This window comes from Phaethon lepturus, unplaced genomic scaffold (assembly GCF_000687285.1).
Source record: "Phaethon lepturus isolate BGI_N335 unplaced genomic scaffold, ASM68728v1 scaffold15945, whole genome shotgun sequence".
In the NCBI taxonomy this organism is placed as follows: Eukaryota; Metazoa; Chordata; class Aves; order Phaethontiformes; family Phaethontidae; genus Phaethon; species Phaethon lepturus.
In genome coordinates, this window is record NW_010538553.1 from 12,874 (window position 1) to 27,652 (window position 14,779).

At 45.1% G+C, this 14,779-nt stretch overlaps 1 protein-coding gene across 1 annotated transcript in view; it reads right to left on the minus strand.

The window, feature by feature from the left end:
* The window catches only part of ROR1 (receptor tyrosine kinase-like orphan receptor 1), a 55,653-nt gene that overhangs the window by 7,311 nt on the left and 33,563 nt on the right, over positions 1-14,779 (minus strand). The window contains exons 4-6 of the mRNA XM_010286860.1: positions 6,552-6,679; positions 5,046-5,363; positions 3,908-4,153 (exon numbers count right to left, since the gene is read on the minus strand). Coding sequence (XP_010285162.1) covers positions 3,908-4,153; positions 5,046-5,363; positions 6,552-6,679 — 692 coding nt within the window. The remainder of the gene's footprint in view (positions 1-3,907; positions 4,154-5,045; positions 5,364-6,551; positions 6,680-14,779) is intronic.

The window sequence follows — 14,779 nt, forward strand, 5'->3', positions numbered from 1 at the left end:
TTTGGTGCCATAGTTTCCTTAATCCAAGAGAAACATGGGGAGCTGTTAAAAAGAATAGTTTTATCCCCTCATTTATTTCCACCCTCCGGTTCTCAGCATCTCCTAGCATTGGCCAAACCATCCATGTGGTCACTCAGGGCACTGGATCAAACAATGTGCAACTGAAAACTTATTTTCTAGTTACTTTTAGGTGCAGGAGCAGGACAATTAGGGACTCTAGAGCAGAAGAAATGGCGAACATCTGGCAAACGGGAAGAAACGCACAGAAACGGCAAGAAATAGAGAGTGGTCCTGTTTTTTAACCCAGAAGCCAGGAAAGAGGTTCAAAAAGTCTGAACACAGACAAAAGCTGTAGCATAATCTTAAAAAAGAATCTTCCATACTAGGACTTGGTCTTAGTAGGATTAACGGGCTAATGGGAAAACCCATCCCTCTACCAACTATTCACTAATAGAGTGTCATCTGAGCAGGGTGGCAAATGCTGGCACAAAGGACACAGCAATGATAGCTGAAAAGAAAGCTAGAGCACAGATAAAAAAGAAGGATCCAGAAGAGGTTGGGAAGGCGGTTTATTTAACATAGTGTGAATGCTAGCTGCAATATTTGCTCCCTCTGCACACAGCTCTCCTCACAGCTACGGAGCGGGTGATTAATTTTAGAAACGTGAAACTCTCTTCTACCAGTGCCCAGCAAGGCACAGCCGGGACATCAGACACTCACCTCCCTCCAGCTGGCTCTGGTTTCACAGGGCACGTTGCCTGGAGGAAAGGTGCAGCGGGAGAGGAAAGAGAGGCTTCGGGAAGGAGCTCGCGTCCTCGTGTTCACACAGCACCCGCTTGCGTCGACAAGGACGTACCTTCCAGCTGGAGTGCTCTGAGCACGGCGATGCTGAAGCCTGCTTTGCTCTGGTGCTTCCCAGGAGCATTCATAAAGTTTAGGGTATAATTATGCACAGATTAACACACTAACTATAGGGCACCCTGGGAACTCTGAAGATCACCTTGGAGGTGATCACCTTGCAGGACTGGTGGCCGCAGTTGTTTCTGAGGGAGATGGTGAATATCTGCGGCAGCATGAGGCTTAGCAGATTCTGGCAGAATGGGGATGTTTGATTATTCCTACAGGGTCATTTCAGTTTGTTTGCCTGTGTTTTCCAGGCTGGATTTGTAGAAGTGCTTAGCAGCCCACACAGATATCTTTTATGCACTTAATTAAATATGAACTTGATCTGAAGCTTGGGTTTGACTCAAATTGTGACAGAGGCGAAGTTCAAATGGTTCTGGATGTCACTCTGGATGCACAACCTCTCCTCTTACAGGCTCGCACTGTCCTTCTGCTCCCCACACTTCTCTTTGACCATTCTTTTTAGATTAGGTTTCAGTTGCGAGGTAGTCAAAATATTTCTACAGCCTTTGGGAAACAAGAGAGGACTGAAGTACCGTCCCCATTACAGTCTCCCTGTGCCCAGCAGAAAGTCAGTGTGTGCCCTCGCCCTGTCTTCAGCGGACATCCAGCTCTACAGCATGGACCCACTGCGCGTTTCCTTCACGAGTCGCTGCCCTCTAGCACAGACACGCAATCAGTGCCTTTTCCCTCTCCTTCAAAACCTTCTTATGTTTGTCTTTGCTAAGCCTCATACTCGAATTGCTCCACATTTCACATCTTCCTATATTCAGGCTGACAAACTTTTTATGAAACAAATCTATGGCAGCTTGTGAGACAACTGAAAGATACAGTTGAAGAAAGAAAAAGAAAGCATCAGCACGAGGCAGACGGAGACCTGGGCACTAGTTCATCACCTGAGCTATTCCAGTCAAAGGGAATTATTATTCTTATTAAGTAGCAGCCCCTGCCGTGAAGCCTCATTAGGTTAATAGGTTTCTTGGGAGCCACCCTAATTAAATCCATTTCCCATCTAGGCATGTCCTGGTGAGGCAGAACGCACAATGCTTATTAAAATGTGCCCGAAATGGCTCTTTCAGCCAGTGCAAAACCAGATGAATGCAAGTCCCACATGGTATTTTGGATTCAATATGCAGATTAGCATTTAACAATTAAATTACTACTCACCTGATATAGCTCTATTTGTCTGCATTTAGAATAATAATGCCATGTAACCCAGCTGTACAGCGAGTACCATTTAAGGCAGTGGTGAGAGGTAATTAAAAGCCTTGTCAGGAATTCTTCAAGCCAGACAGCCTATCTCATTTATTATCTAGTAAAACGTTCAAATCAGAGACTTTTGCAACACATCCAACAGCGTCCTGCTTTCAGCTCTTTCAGATAGATCAAACAACTGAGCCAGTCCTGGGGTCTCAGGGCCCATCTAGAGGGGGCCTGGCAAGCAGCCCCCCCCATCAACTCTTAATTACCCCATTATCCAGAAGCTGTGGAAAACGCAAAATACACATGGCTGAAGGTCGTACAGCGACAACGCAGTGGAGTACAGAAAGCTCGGAGACCCCTGAGCTTGCCCAAACCGAGTGGCCCAAATCCCCCGGGGCTGAGCTACGCCTCCTCATCCCGACCAGCCCAGGCGTCTGCGCCTGCAGCCGTGCAGCTCCCAGGGTGGAGAGCCGAGAGCCAACAGTATGCTAAGGGGAGTCCTGCTGACTGCTACTTGGATCCAGATTTTTGTACTGAAGGGCTGAGAAAGATCTCCGGAACAGTTTATATAGATTGAACTATTCTTGTGCAGTCAGTCTATCACTGTGCCTAATTAAGAAGAAAAATAACAGAAGTTAAACGCACCAAAGTAATAGCAACAGAGACACAGGACTCTGAAAAGCGTATATGAATGTTAGAGAGGGTTTGAGATGCACATGATATAGCCCAGACTGTCTGCCTTTCCCCTGATCTACTCTTTCAGTAAGAACATAATTTAGATCCCATTTTGGCATCGGTTCCCATCTTTCCATTAATTGAAAAAGACTTTGGAGCAGGCTCAGAACATGTCTCACTGCAGGAATGTTCATAACCATAACCAGAAATAATTTAATTTGGTTCTGCTATCGAACAGTAACATCAAAAGGTATCTCCTTTCCAAGGGGAAAGGTAATGTTAGTGTGACAACTTGTAGGCACCACAAAATTTTCGGAGAAACTTTGTACCGTGAATTTCCAGCACATTTCTGGGTGCATTTCTGGCTGTCCATGCAAATAGCTGCAGTTTTTTTCTTGGCATGGTATCAATATTGTTATTTCTAAATGCAGATAAAAAAATTAGGAACCATTTGTTCAGGTCTTCCATCCACTTCCCCCAGGTCTTAGAAAAGCAGAATAAAATGAGAGCTGAATCTCCATTTTGTTCATTTTGCAAAACCAAAGTGCAGCCAAACACATTGGCTGTAAACACAAACTTAAAATACAGTTAAGAGGATCTGGCAAGATCATCTCTGTTTCTTAAACAAGGCCTGAGCTCTGTTAAGTGAGGTTTGCATTTATTAAAATGGCTCTTAATAAAACAAGTGAAATGGAGAAAATTTTATAACCACGTTGTGGATCAGTGTCAACGGTGCCACTTCTGTGATCCGATTTAATTTGGACTAAGATGGTGTATTGATCATAATGGCAACCAGAAAGCCTGGGACACTTGGGCTGGCAACGCGCTGCTGCTTCACCACCTTCTGGCGAGTGCTCAGGTATTCCCTAGTGAAATATTTTCACGCCACCACTTAGCCAGCTGCATGGGCAGTAAGTGCTTGAAGGTCTCCTCGGAGCGGGGATGCTGTGGCTTTAGCTACAAACACTGTAGCCAGCCTTTCCTACAGCTCTCTTTTCAGGGATTCAAAACAGACACTTCCTGCACAGCTCCTCGGAGCTCCTGTTTTGCAGGACAGCGGCATGGACGTGACAAAACAGTTCCCCTTTTTGTTCCAAAATGAAACACAAAGAAGGTCAGTAATTACCACATGCCGGGACGTCACAAAGCTCAGACTTAAAATTCTCATCTAAGGTGAAGCACCACGGAGCATCCTTCTGGTTCCCTGGGTTGCGGCAGTAGGAGTGGCCCCCATTGAGCTCGGGGTACCTGATGGCGGTGAAGGTGTGGGTGTGGGGGTACTGCGAGTTCCACGGCTGGCACTGCCGCCCCGACCTGGTCACGCTCACCGTCCCCCGGTAATCTACTCCTGTGCTGTTGTAGCATTTGTGATCTGAAAAAAATAAAAATAAAAATCCCAAGCAACAGTTGGTGGCGGCAAGGCAGATGGCTGCTGCGCCCCAGGAGGGTTGGCTGCCAGCATCCCCCAGCCCCAGCGCACTGCTGCTGGCCCAGGGCTGGTAAACCCAGTTTTGGGAGCAGGGGCTCCCAATTTGCTGCGGCTGTAATGCAGGGCCTGCTTTGCATTCACATTCCTGGGAGGATTTAAAGCTTATGCTTCCGTAATGAAAACAGCTTATGCCAAGCGATTTTAATATAAGATACACAAAAGAAGTAAAAACTACAGTGGGAACCTGAATTGCAGCCATTATTTTCATATGAAAGTGGAGAATTTGTAGGAGCCACGTTTTACATTTGACTGTTCAGATGTATAAGGGTTGTGAACAGGCTGCAGCCCAGCCTGATCAAAGAGCAAGCTCAGCTATGCCTAAAATTAGGCTGTATTAGGCAGGGACAGTCATGGACCCAGCCTCTACAAACGTTCCTTCTGACAAGCACCCCTGTAGTGCACCCATGGTCTTGCTGGAGCACGTTGGGCTGCTGTGGGAGGACAGAGAGGCTGAAGCTACCAGTGTTCCTCAGTATTCAAATGCTTACACCGTCATTGTTTCCTACTTCATATGAATTAGAAAAGACCTGAAACCAATAAACAGCATTTAGCGTGAGCTCATAGGCAGCTAAATAAAACAATGAAAAAGTATCTCTGAATTCCTACCCACTTTGGACTTGCTAGGAGAGAAGTGCGGGAGCCGGGTAATTTGAGAGCACGGTGTCTGCGAGCTTTCAAAGCCCAGCACTAGTTCCAATGCTGATGCACAAGCCCTTACAGCCAGCCTTTTCACAGTGGTATTTTTTGCACAGAGAAACAGGCAGTTTTCACTTACTTTTATTTATGGGATCTGCCATTGGAATCCCAATCCGGATACAATTGACAGCTTCAGGGCTATCTGGCTGGGGAAGATCTTCGCAGTTGGGCAGCTTTAATCTCATCAGAATCATGGGATTAGATCTTGCAAAAATATACTCTGTCTGACACAGGACATTTTCCAGAATTTCACATTCATCGCGGCACAAGTCTCGTGGCTTGGGAGCGGACGAAGTCTCATCGCAGTAGGGGAAGGCGTAATGGCACAGCGAAGGAATAGCAAACTGGGAGCATTTATCCGACAAATGGCTGGAAGTGCCAATCATGGTGAAGGCAGCTGTAAAATATACAAAAGGATTTTACTTAACCCGGTGGGAATTTTACTCCTGTGCTCTTGCCTTCCCAGTATAACCCTCACTTCCTATTGCGACTATTATTTTCACATGTTCAGGTGATGAACGGGCCTTCCAAAAATACAAAGCACTAATTACATTAAAAGTTATTAACAATGCTGATTTTGCTGACAGAAAAAGTACATCTGGTTTTCAACACGGGATTAATGTTATGCATGTTACCAACCCCCCAAATCTAATTATAGGGGTTTTTTTCCCCCAAAATAATTTATAATGTTTGCAAAGTCATATAATATTTGGGTGCCTTTTGCCCGACAGGTGAAAACCAAAGGTCCTGCAGGGTGCCAGTACCAGTACCTTCGTGGAAGATGATGGCTTTCGTAATATCCCAAATGACTTTTCAAACAAAATGGTGTGAGATTATGAACCGTTGGCTGTATAGAAACCATTGGCCTTTCGTGTGAGCAATGCAAAAGCCTTTTTCACAATGCTGACAGTGTTTGGAGACAAAGGAAGAACACTCTAGGGGGAAGAGAAATTTGGAATATTCTGACAGCAAGAGAAAATCTGAATATAGAGAAGATGATTACCGTGGCTAGGATCTGGCCAAGGTTAATTTACATAAAAATCAGAGAAGTATCACGATAACTATGAGGCCTCAGTTTGAATTCAGCATGTCCATCAGCACAGCATCTCCCACAAAAATGATGAAAAATGGTTCTTTACTAAATCTAAAGGAAAAACACTACCTGCTGGATTATTTATGCAGCTCTTCCAGCACCTAAATGATCTCAACCATGTAAAAATCAGCTAAGTCTGGTCTCCCTTCGCTTTTAAAATCTGCTTGGGTAACAGCAGCACAAAGTAGCCTGGCTATCAGACTCCCAGAAGCTGTGATTACACAGCCCCTTCTCCTTCGAAAATCATTTTTTAGTTTATTTTGGGGCAGCTGGATGAGCAGAGACATGAAGGCTGCTCAGATCGTCACTCTTCAGATGACTCCCTCCACCGACGCCCACAACACAGGAGTCCCGGGCGAGCTTTGTGGTGGGAAGCTCACAGCAAGAGAGGATAAAGAGCAAATAAAAATAGCATTGCAGTTTCTAAAATTCTAGCAGCTGTTTGGGAAAAGACAGCTTTGCGGGGAAGAAGCAAGTGCATTTTTTACCCACCTGTAATCTGATTTTCTATTTCACCTTGCATGTGCAAAGACTCCATATAAATGGTTCGATTTCCGATAAATCGTGCACAAGCAATCCCCCTGTAGGGCTGGCAAAAACCGTCCTCTTCATACTCGTCCCTGAAATCGGTCATAAACACAAAAGGGTGAAACATTTCACATGCGACTTTGCGACAAAACGTCACTACAGGGAGCTGGCACTTGTATTATTAGCTGCGTTTGTCTCGCACTCCGCGATTCGTTCTGGGTGACGCTCACCCAGCGCAGGAGCCCACATGCCGCCTTCCCCTCCGTTCACAGCCTGTGATAAGGGATTATATGGTCTTTAGGTAGCGCGGGGGGCACGGCACGGCCTTTGTGCCCTGGATGATTTTAACCTTAAAGGATTCCCACACTGCTGCAGGTAGTTTTCAGTACCTCACAAAGGAGCCCAAAGTGAATCTGAGGACTGTATCCTTACATTCAGTACAATCTTGAATATTTATTTTTTAAAAAAACTTCATCTGCCTGGTAAAAACAGATAGCGGCATTTCAGATTAGACAGAATATGCATTAATGTCGTATGAAATGAATGCTTTTTGCATGAGAGGGAAGGCTACATTCAGGAATACACCCAGCCTAGATTAGAAGAGAAAACATAAACTCCCTGAAAAAAGAGATTTATGCTTATTTAAAGCAGCTAACATGCTGTTTTCTATTTTTGAACCAAACTTGTACTTAATATTGATAAACACAGTAGGAAGAGTCATGCTAGCAGAGACAGAATTTAAAGTGTATATAGAAAAGCAAACCACTCCCAGCACTGATACCCTTGAAATAGGAAATGTTTCTTCAATCTTCTCTGAGTGTGGTAACAGTTATTGCTAAAACAGAACCAAAGCTAAGACAGGAGTTAAATAGACAGATTTCTTTCATTAGGTGCTTTGTTTTATGCAATAAAAGAGACATTTAATACATAAATCCAGATGTGAAATTATTTGCCAATATTCTTCAAACAAAGCAAAGAAAGGAAATTACTAAACCTCTGAAGACCAGACCAGTCATTGCTTATTTTGAACAGATAATCAACAGCTAAGTGCTGGCACACAACAGATAGTTTTATGGATGTTTTGAGGAGGGGTTTGCATACGTGATCACCGAAACATGCACCCAACTGCATGAATCAGCCCTTTGACTTTCTTGCTTTGTGAATCCAGTTGGAGATATTTGGGACCCGTTTTCTGAAAAGGCAAACACCTCGGCTCTGCTGAGGCCCCGGCAAAGGCAGATGCCTAATGAAAATTTGCTAATAATTTCTTCGTTATTCTGCTGGTACCCCTCCAAAGTAGCTACTATATGGCTCTCAAGTTAGGAAAAATGATATCGGAATATCCCTAAGTGTGATCACAGCTGGGTAGGCAACAGGTCACTTTCTTAGTGTGCTTTTGTTTTTGGCAGAATTCATCCTCCCCCAGATGCGAAAGCCTAGCAGCGGAATCAGACTATGCCATTAACAGGGAAAACTCAGAGCTTTTTTGATCAACTCTGCCATTAAGTTTAACAAAAGACACTTTTATCCCCTCCTCAAGACCTTGGCTGTGAGAGCTGGGAAATGCAAATCACATTTAGCCTCTTTGAAGTCACCCTTTCATTGTGTGCATGGCTTAGAGCAAGCGGCCAGCCTGCAGCCGGGCGCCCCAGCGCCCTGCCACAGCGGCCAGGGCGAGCTAATGGGATTAGTGGGAAGAAGTGGTAGGATCGCCTTCCAGGACACCTGGAACATCTCCCGGCACTCCTCAGCTACCAGCTCCAGAGCACCGTCCCAGGATTCACACAGCGCTGTTCTCCAGTTCACAGGGAGAAGCCAGACACCATGAATTAACTGCAGTAATTTATGACTGCGAAGACAGGGGGGTGGGGAAGAGGGATGGTAGAGGTGGAAACTCCTTCCACAGACATCTCGCATCAATTGAGAAATCAACGGGAAGGGGTCCAGGCTTCATTGGATGATGGTCCCAAGATGTTCCCAAGTACATTGAAAACTGGATTGCAAAAGCACAACCTTTAAACTGCCAATTAAATTCTTCATTAACTAGAGCGATGGTAGGCTGAGATGCCTCAGATAATGGATGCTACCCAGCCAACACAGATACCGAGATGTAAACAGAGACATACAACCACATCCATGTGTTTCTGCATGGAGTCGTCTCTGGCGAAAATATTTTTAGTCTGTTGGTTCTTGAAGAGAAGACGGAACAGCTGAAACAGCTGAAACCTCAGCCGAAAAACCACAACAGCTACTGCAGGCTCTGAAGGTCCGTTCTCATAGAATCACAGAATCATTAAGGTTGGAAAAGACCTCTAAGATCATCAAGTCCTACTGTCAACCCAACACCACCATGCCCACTAAACCATGCCCCAAAGTGCATGTTTTTTGAACACCTCCGGTGATGGTGACTCCACCACCTCCCTGGGCAGCCTGTTCCAATGCTTGACCACTCTTTCTTATAAATTGCCCCATAGGATATAGTTTATTATTAATTTATTATTTATTGGACTCCACCTAACAGCAACCCCTCTTGAAGGTGATCAAGCATTGCAATTTAAGCACACAACTAGATAGAGAAGACAATAGCAGGAGCAATGCAATTAACGTATCAACAAAGCAAACTCGCCTCACTCTGAGGCTCACCTTTGAACTAAAGAGGATTTAACTGCAATAGCTGCACATAGCAAGGATTACAGGTGAGCAGGGACACCAGTTTACCTGGATGGAAATGCCCCGAGGAGCAGGATTTTGGAGGTAATCTCAGAAGGTGACTATTAGAGTAAAGAGGAGAACCTGGATGCCACCACCTCTGCCCCGGGGCTGCATGCCAGCCTTGAATTCACAGAGGTAAAACATGAGATTAGTAGCTCAAATGGAGCAGGCACTACTTTGAATTGTTTTGGAAATCAGCTCCACAGTGGGGCAGAAGGATAAACTGAATGAAAGCAATAGGAGCATCAGAGTACGACAGAATTAGCCAGGTCGCTGGAGCATGGTGAGAAGGAAGGGAAGTACGGGGCCGTGTGAGGTTCATCTATTGCTCCTGACAGCTATCAGGAGCTCAAGATGGCAGCTCCCACAACAGGAGTCCTGAACATAGGCTGGTAACACGTCATTGTGGTGAAGTTATTGGCACATGCTCATCAATGGACAAGTGGCCAGGTCTCACTCGCTGGCTCCATTTCCACATCATCCTTTGTCCGCCGTTCAGGGTCACACAAAATCCCCTCTTGCCTCTGCATTTCTTCATGATGTCCGTTCCCCTCCCTCACTCCTGCAGCTCTTTTCTATGAGAAGGCTCAGTGCGGAGATGTTTATATCTAATATTTAGGGCCTACCTGGGCAACCCTTTGGTCCTTGACGTGCAACCAAAGCTGCACCCAGCAATATCCGGGGCAACCCTGGAGACAACGCTGCGGCCAATGCAGCTGCAACTCTGCCAGACAGATACTCCCTGAGCCGCTGCTCCCCACAATACAGTGTTTTTGGGGGGTTGCCACCAGCTCTCCATCTAAGACCGTTTCCCGCTGAACAGATTACTGCCGAGGCTGAACACCCTCTGCTCACCAGACGTTTCATCCAAAACCAGAGCCGTAGCCTGACACGGAGCCCACAATAGCATGCAGAGCTCCTACACAGCTTAAACACATTCCCCACCTCCTGCTGCCAACTGGCAGCCGCTTTGGCGGCTGGCTTTAAAACACAGCTATCGGTTTCTTGGGATCAAGGCTGAGATCGACAGTTCCTTTTACATAATTCACATTTTGCATACCTCACATGCTTTTTGTAAGCAAATCACAGCATCACTGCTCAACTGTGTACGCGCTTCATGGTCCTGATCTGATTCTACCCAAAGAGAAAGGATGGGTCCCTTTGGCTCAAACGGGAGGTAAATTCGGCCCGATTCAGCAATTAATGTGTTAAAATTCACAGGCAAGCTGAAGTCCTAATGAAATGGAAGTCAATCTAAGCCCACAGGCATTGCTGACTGGGGATGGACTTAATCACTTGTGCAAATTCTGCGCTGACCTAGAGAGGTAAGCAGTCAGCAGGTGAAACCCGCGGACGCCAGCTTGTGGGAGCAACTTCAGCACTACGCACAGGTTTCGGGGTCTGGGTGCTGCCCCTCAACTGACTCACACTTTTTCTGCTGCCTGCACCCCGCAAAGCCCTGGTGACCAGAGAAGACTACACAAAAAAAAGGAAAGCGCTAGGTTTTAATGACCAACAGATGATACAGCACTGTAGTGTTTTAAGATTATTTCTTTTCAGGTTTGGTTTCCACTGTGTTTTCTGTTTGGGTCTTTAAATACATTTCTAGCATGGATGTTTATCTTGCAGCTTGCCCACTGCTTTTAGAGCCCGCTGCAGTTCCCCCTGCGACAATACTTCTGGTTTCATGTAATAATAGTACCATGGATTAAATTTACACTAGACTCAGGTTCTTTAGGTATTTGATTGCACAAAGTTTAAGGACCGAGTAAGAGCTTTGAAGGGTGTCCACACCAATTCACTAACATAATCTGACCTAACCTAGAGCCTGCATCAACACAGGATGCACTGGATCTTCATGCAGCCCAGACTTGACTAGCATCTTTCTTTCTAGAGATTAGAGAGGCTGCATAGAAAGATCAGCACCGTAACAAGGTACTTCATGTCTCTCTGGGTACATATGAATATGAGTAAGCGCCCGTATGAGTAAAAGGACCCTGTCCTTTACATAGGGTTTAAGATAGCAAAAGTCTCAACCAGGGTCACCTAGACACAGCCAGAAGCAGACACCAAGTCACAGCACACAAAAAAATTTGCAAATTGACAAAGAATTCACTGTCACCGCTTGGGTTCATTTTCCCCTCTTTAATTTTTCTTCTGTTTTGTGCTAGCAATATTTGCATCTGTCAACCCTGGGTCACCAGCAGCTTTTTCCCATACTGAAATGGTAACAATATCATCACAGAATCACAGAAACACTAGGTTGGAAAGGACCTTCAAGATCATCAAGTCCAACCATTAATCCAGCCTCACCATGTCCCCTAAACCATGTCCTGAAGTGCCACATCCACACAGTTTTTGAACACTTCCAGAGATGGCGACTCCACCACCTCCCTGGGCAGCCTGTGCCAATGCCTGACCACTCTCTCGGTGAAGAAATTTTTCCTAATATCCAATCTAAACCTCCCCTGGCGCAACTTGAGGCCATTGCCTCTTGTCCGGTCGCTGGTTACTTGGGCGAAGAGACCAACACCCACCTCACCACAACCCCCTTTCAGGTAGTTGTAGAGAGCGATGAGGTGTCCCCTAAACCAAACAATGGCCAGTGCAAGTTCATGCTTCTCCTCCTTTCCTTTGCTTCTCACTCAGATCCTCCCAATGGCTTTCTCCATGTTACCTAAGTGCACAGCAAGATCCTTCTCTTCTGTCCAGGATATTCTCTTTCACCCCATCTGACTTGGGCATACTAAAGAAATAAACATGAAAGCAAAAGAGTGGTTACAGCTCCACATGCAAAGGTCTTAATGGTGAATGAAAAAGCACACTCACAAAAGGCAGAGCGGTTTGAGACTCGAACACCATCCATCACTGTGTCCGGCACCACTGCGGCAGGGGTGCTTCGTACGTGCGACGGAGGTGCTGCTCTCTGTAAAGGTTACCCCGTTACTGATGTCTGCCGCTTCCTGCACGCCGCAAACGCCCTGGCCCTTTTCCAGGTGAACGCAGTAGCAGCAACAGGCAGCAGGACTGAGCACAGCAGGCATGCCCGAGACAGCGATTCGTTAATAGAAGCTCCCCAGAGCTGCTGTTTCTCCTGGGAGTTACAGCAGTGCATAAAATGTGAAAGGAAAGGAAGAGAGCACCAAAATCTCCGACTTTGCACTGGGATCCCAGAGGAGGTAGTCACATGGGCCGTAGCTGGAGAGATCTCTTCATCTCATCTGCTCGTGGCATGACGGCTCTGGCGAATCGAAAGGTTGATTTGTCTCCCAGCGCAGCGCCTTTCTGTTGCAGGCTGAAACCAGGGAGAATTTCTAATTGCCTCTGGCTTGAAACAGCAGCAGCTTTTTAGGCATCCCCATGCAAACCAGGCAAAGTAGCTTGCAGCAGTGGAAAAGCAATAATAACAATCAGTTTGCGATTTATTTCTTACCAGCTCACTCTAAGTCTGGAGGGCGCGCACGGTACCCACCTCATCCAAAAGTGCCTCCGCAGTCCAGTTTCTAAACACAAACCATTTCTGCAAGATTCTCTGTCGAAGTCCACTTCCCAAGATACTGCCTTTTCTTTGCCAGTCTTTTTTTAAATTACCAGACATTGCCCGAATCTAAACAACGTCCTAGAAAATGTCAACAATGTGTTGGTGGGGTTTTTTTTTTTGCTTTAGTTTAGCAAAAGCTTTGTAACCAGGCTTTAGCATGAGTTCACTCAGAAGTATTTAATAAGTTAGTAGAAAAACTGAACCTTGTGAGATCATGTTGTATTTATTTTTACAATATCCAATGTATTAAAAATACATATTCCACAGATGGTATAACTGTGTGGTCATTTCTACCACACCCCATGGATTTCTTTCTTCCTTCTTTTTTTCCCCTCCTTTTTTCTCTTTTGCCTTAAGAAGGATTTGAATTAGTACGCAACAAGAAAGAATCATAAACACAGGACTAATTTTGATATCTTGAGCAAAAATGTGCAACCGAGAGATGTAGGACAAGGCAAGACAAAGTCCCAAATGCTGTGAGTGTCCCAAGACAAGAGGTAGGAGCATCGTTCTCCCTCCCAATGCCTATTCCAACAGCAGCCTGCTACGATATATACTTATGTGTCGGTCAGTTGTTAGACGGGATCATTGGATTACCATTATTTTGGTAACCAAATCTCTAACTGACAGCAATGTGAACAGATGAGCGGACATAAAGGCAGTGAGGATTAAAAAAAGCAGCAGGTGAGAGGACATCGTGACATTCAGTGACACTGTAAGGCGGCCGTGTAAAGCCAGCACGGGATTAAGGTGTACATGCAAAGCCAGACTGATTTATGAAGATTAACCGAGCTGAAGAGCAAAAGCAAATAAATGCTGCATTATCGTTGAGATCTACCAAGTGAAGATGGACTATCTTTGGCTCGGTGTGAAGACTGTCCAGACATTTTTTTCACTTATGAAGTGAAAGGCATTTTGTCTTGCTTAAAAAAAAAAAATTCTACCACAGCACTAAACTAGTCAGAGCTGTTTATCTAAATAATTTATATCCAACAGCAGAGTACTGACGGGAAAATGCAGCCAACGTTGCCTAGTTCAGACAACCTAGCGCTTCATACCCTTCCATTCCGAGGAAAAACTGCTGCTTGCTGCAGCCGGACAACAGAAGCGCGAGTGGACGGCTCAGCTCCCGTCACCCCGCCACAGCCGGGAGCCGCACGGCACCCAGGGAGACTCGTGTGCCCGCTCAAGAGCTGCACCGAAAGGGTCCCGCTTAACACTGGAGTCATGCGCCTACAAATTTGCATCCCAAAACTGGGGTTATGGAGGGTGTTGCTTTAGGGTAGTTGAGTTCATAATGAATGCTGATAGGTGACAGCAGGGAGGGAAGAAACATGCTCTAGAAAACTTTGCAGTTAATTAAAAGGTGTATCAATAAATTATTTTTATTATTACATATCCAATACACCCTTCTGTACATGCATTAATGATGTATAAATTATTTGTACCTTGTTAAATAAATTGTATTTTGTTCTGTACTCATGTTCAAGCTTCACACAGAATAAAATGAAAAGTTTTTACTTGGCAGATATCCCTTAAAGCAAACAGATGAATAATATTCTGTCATACTTTCCGAAGACCAAAACCCAGTTGCTTGTGCCTCCCTTTGAAAATGGGAACATATTGGCTCTGTTTCATAACAATATTTCAGAACTGTGAGAGCTGCATTTTATTTTGCAAAAAGAAGAGAATTGCCCAGACTTGCATGTCACTGTGTAATTTAAGGAAAAGTTCTGTGTAATATAAGCTCTTGCTGTTTTGACACCCCTTTAAAGTCGCAGGGCAGCTAGGGTTTAAATGGTTCACTAGAAAAGCATAGGCATAAAATAAGAAATTAATAATGCTGTCCTTCGACATCATTAAATTTACAGAGTCCCATAGCACCACTGATACACCTGGTTTAACAATAACAATAACAATAATAATAATAATAATAATA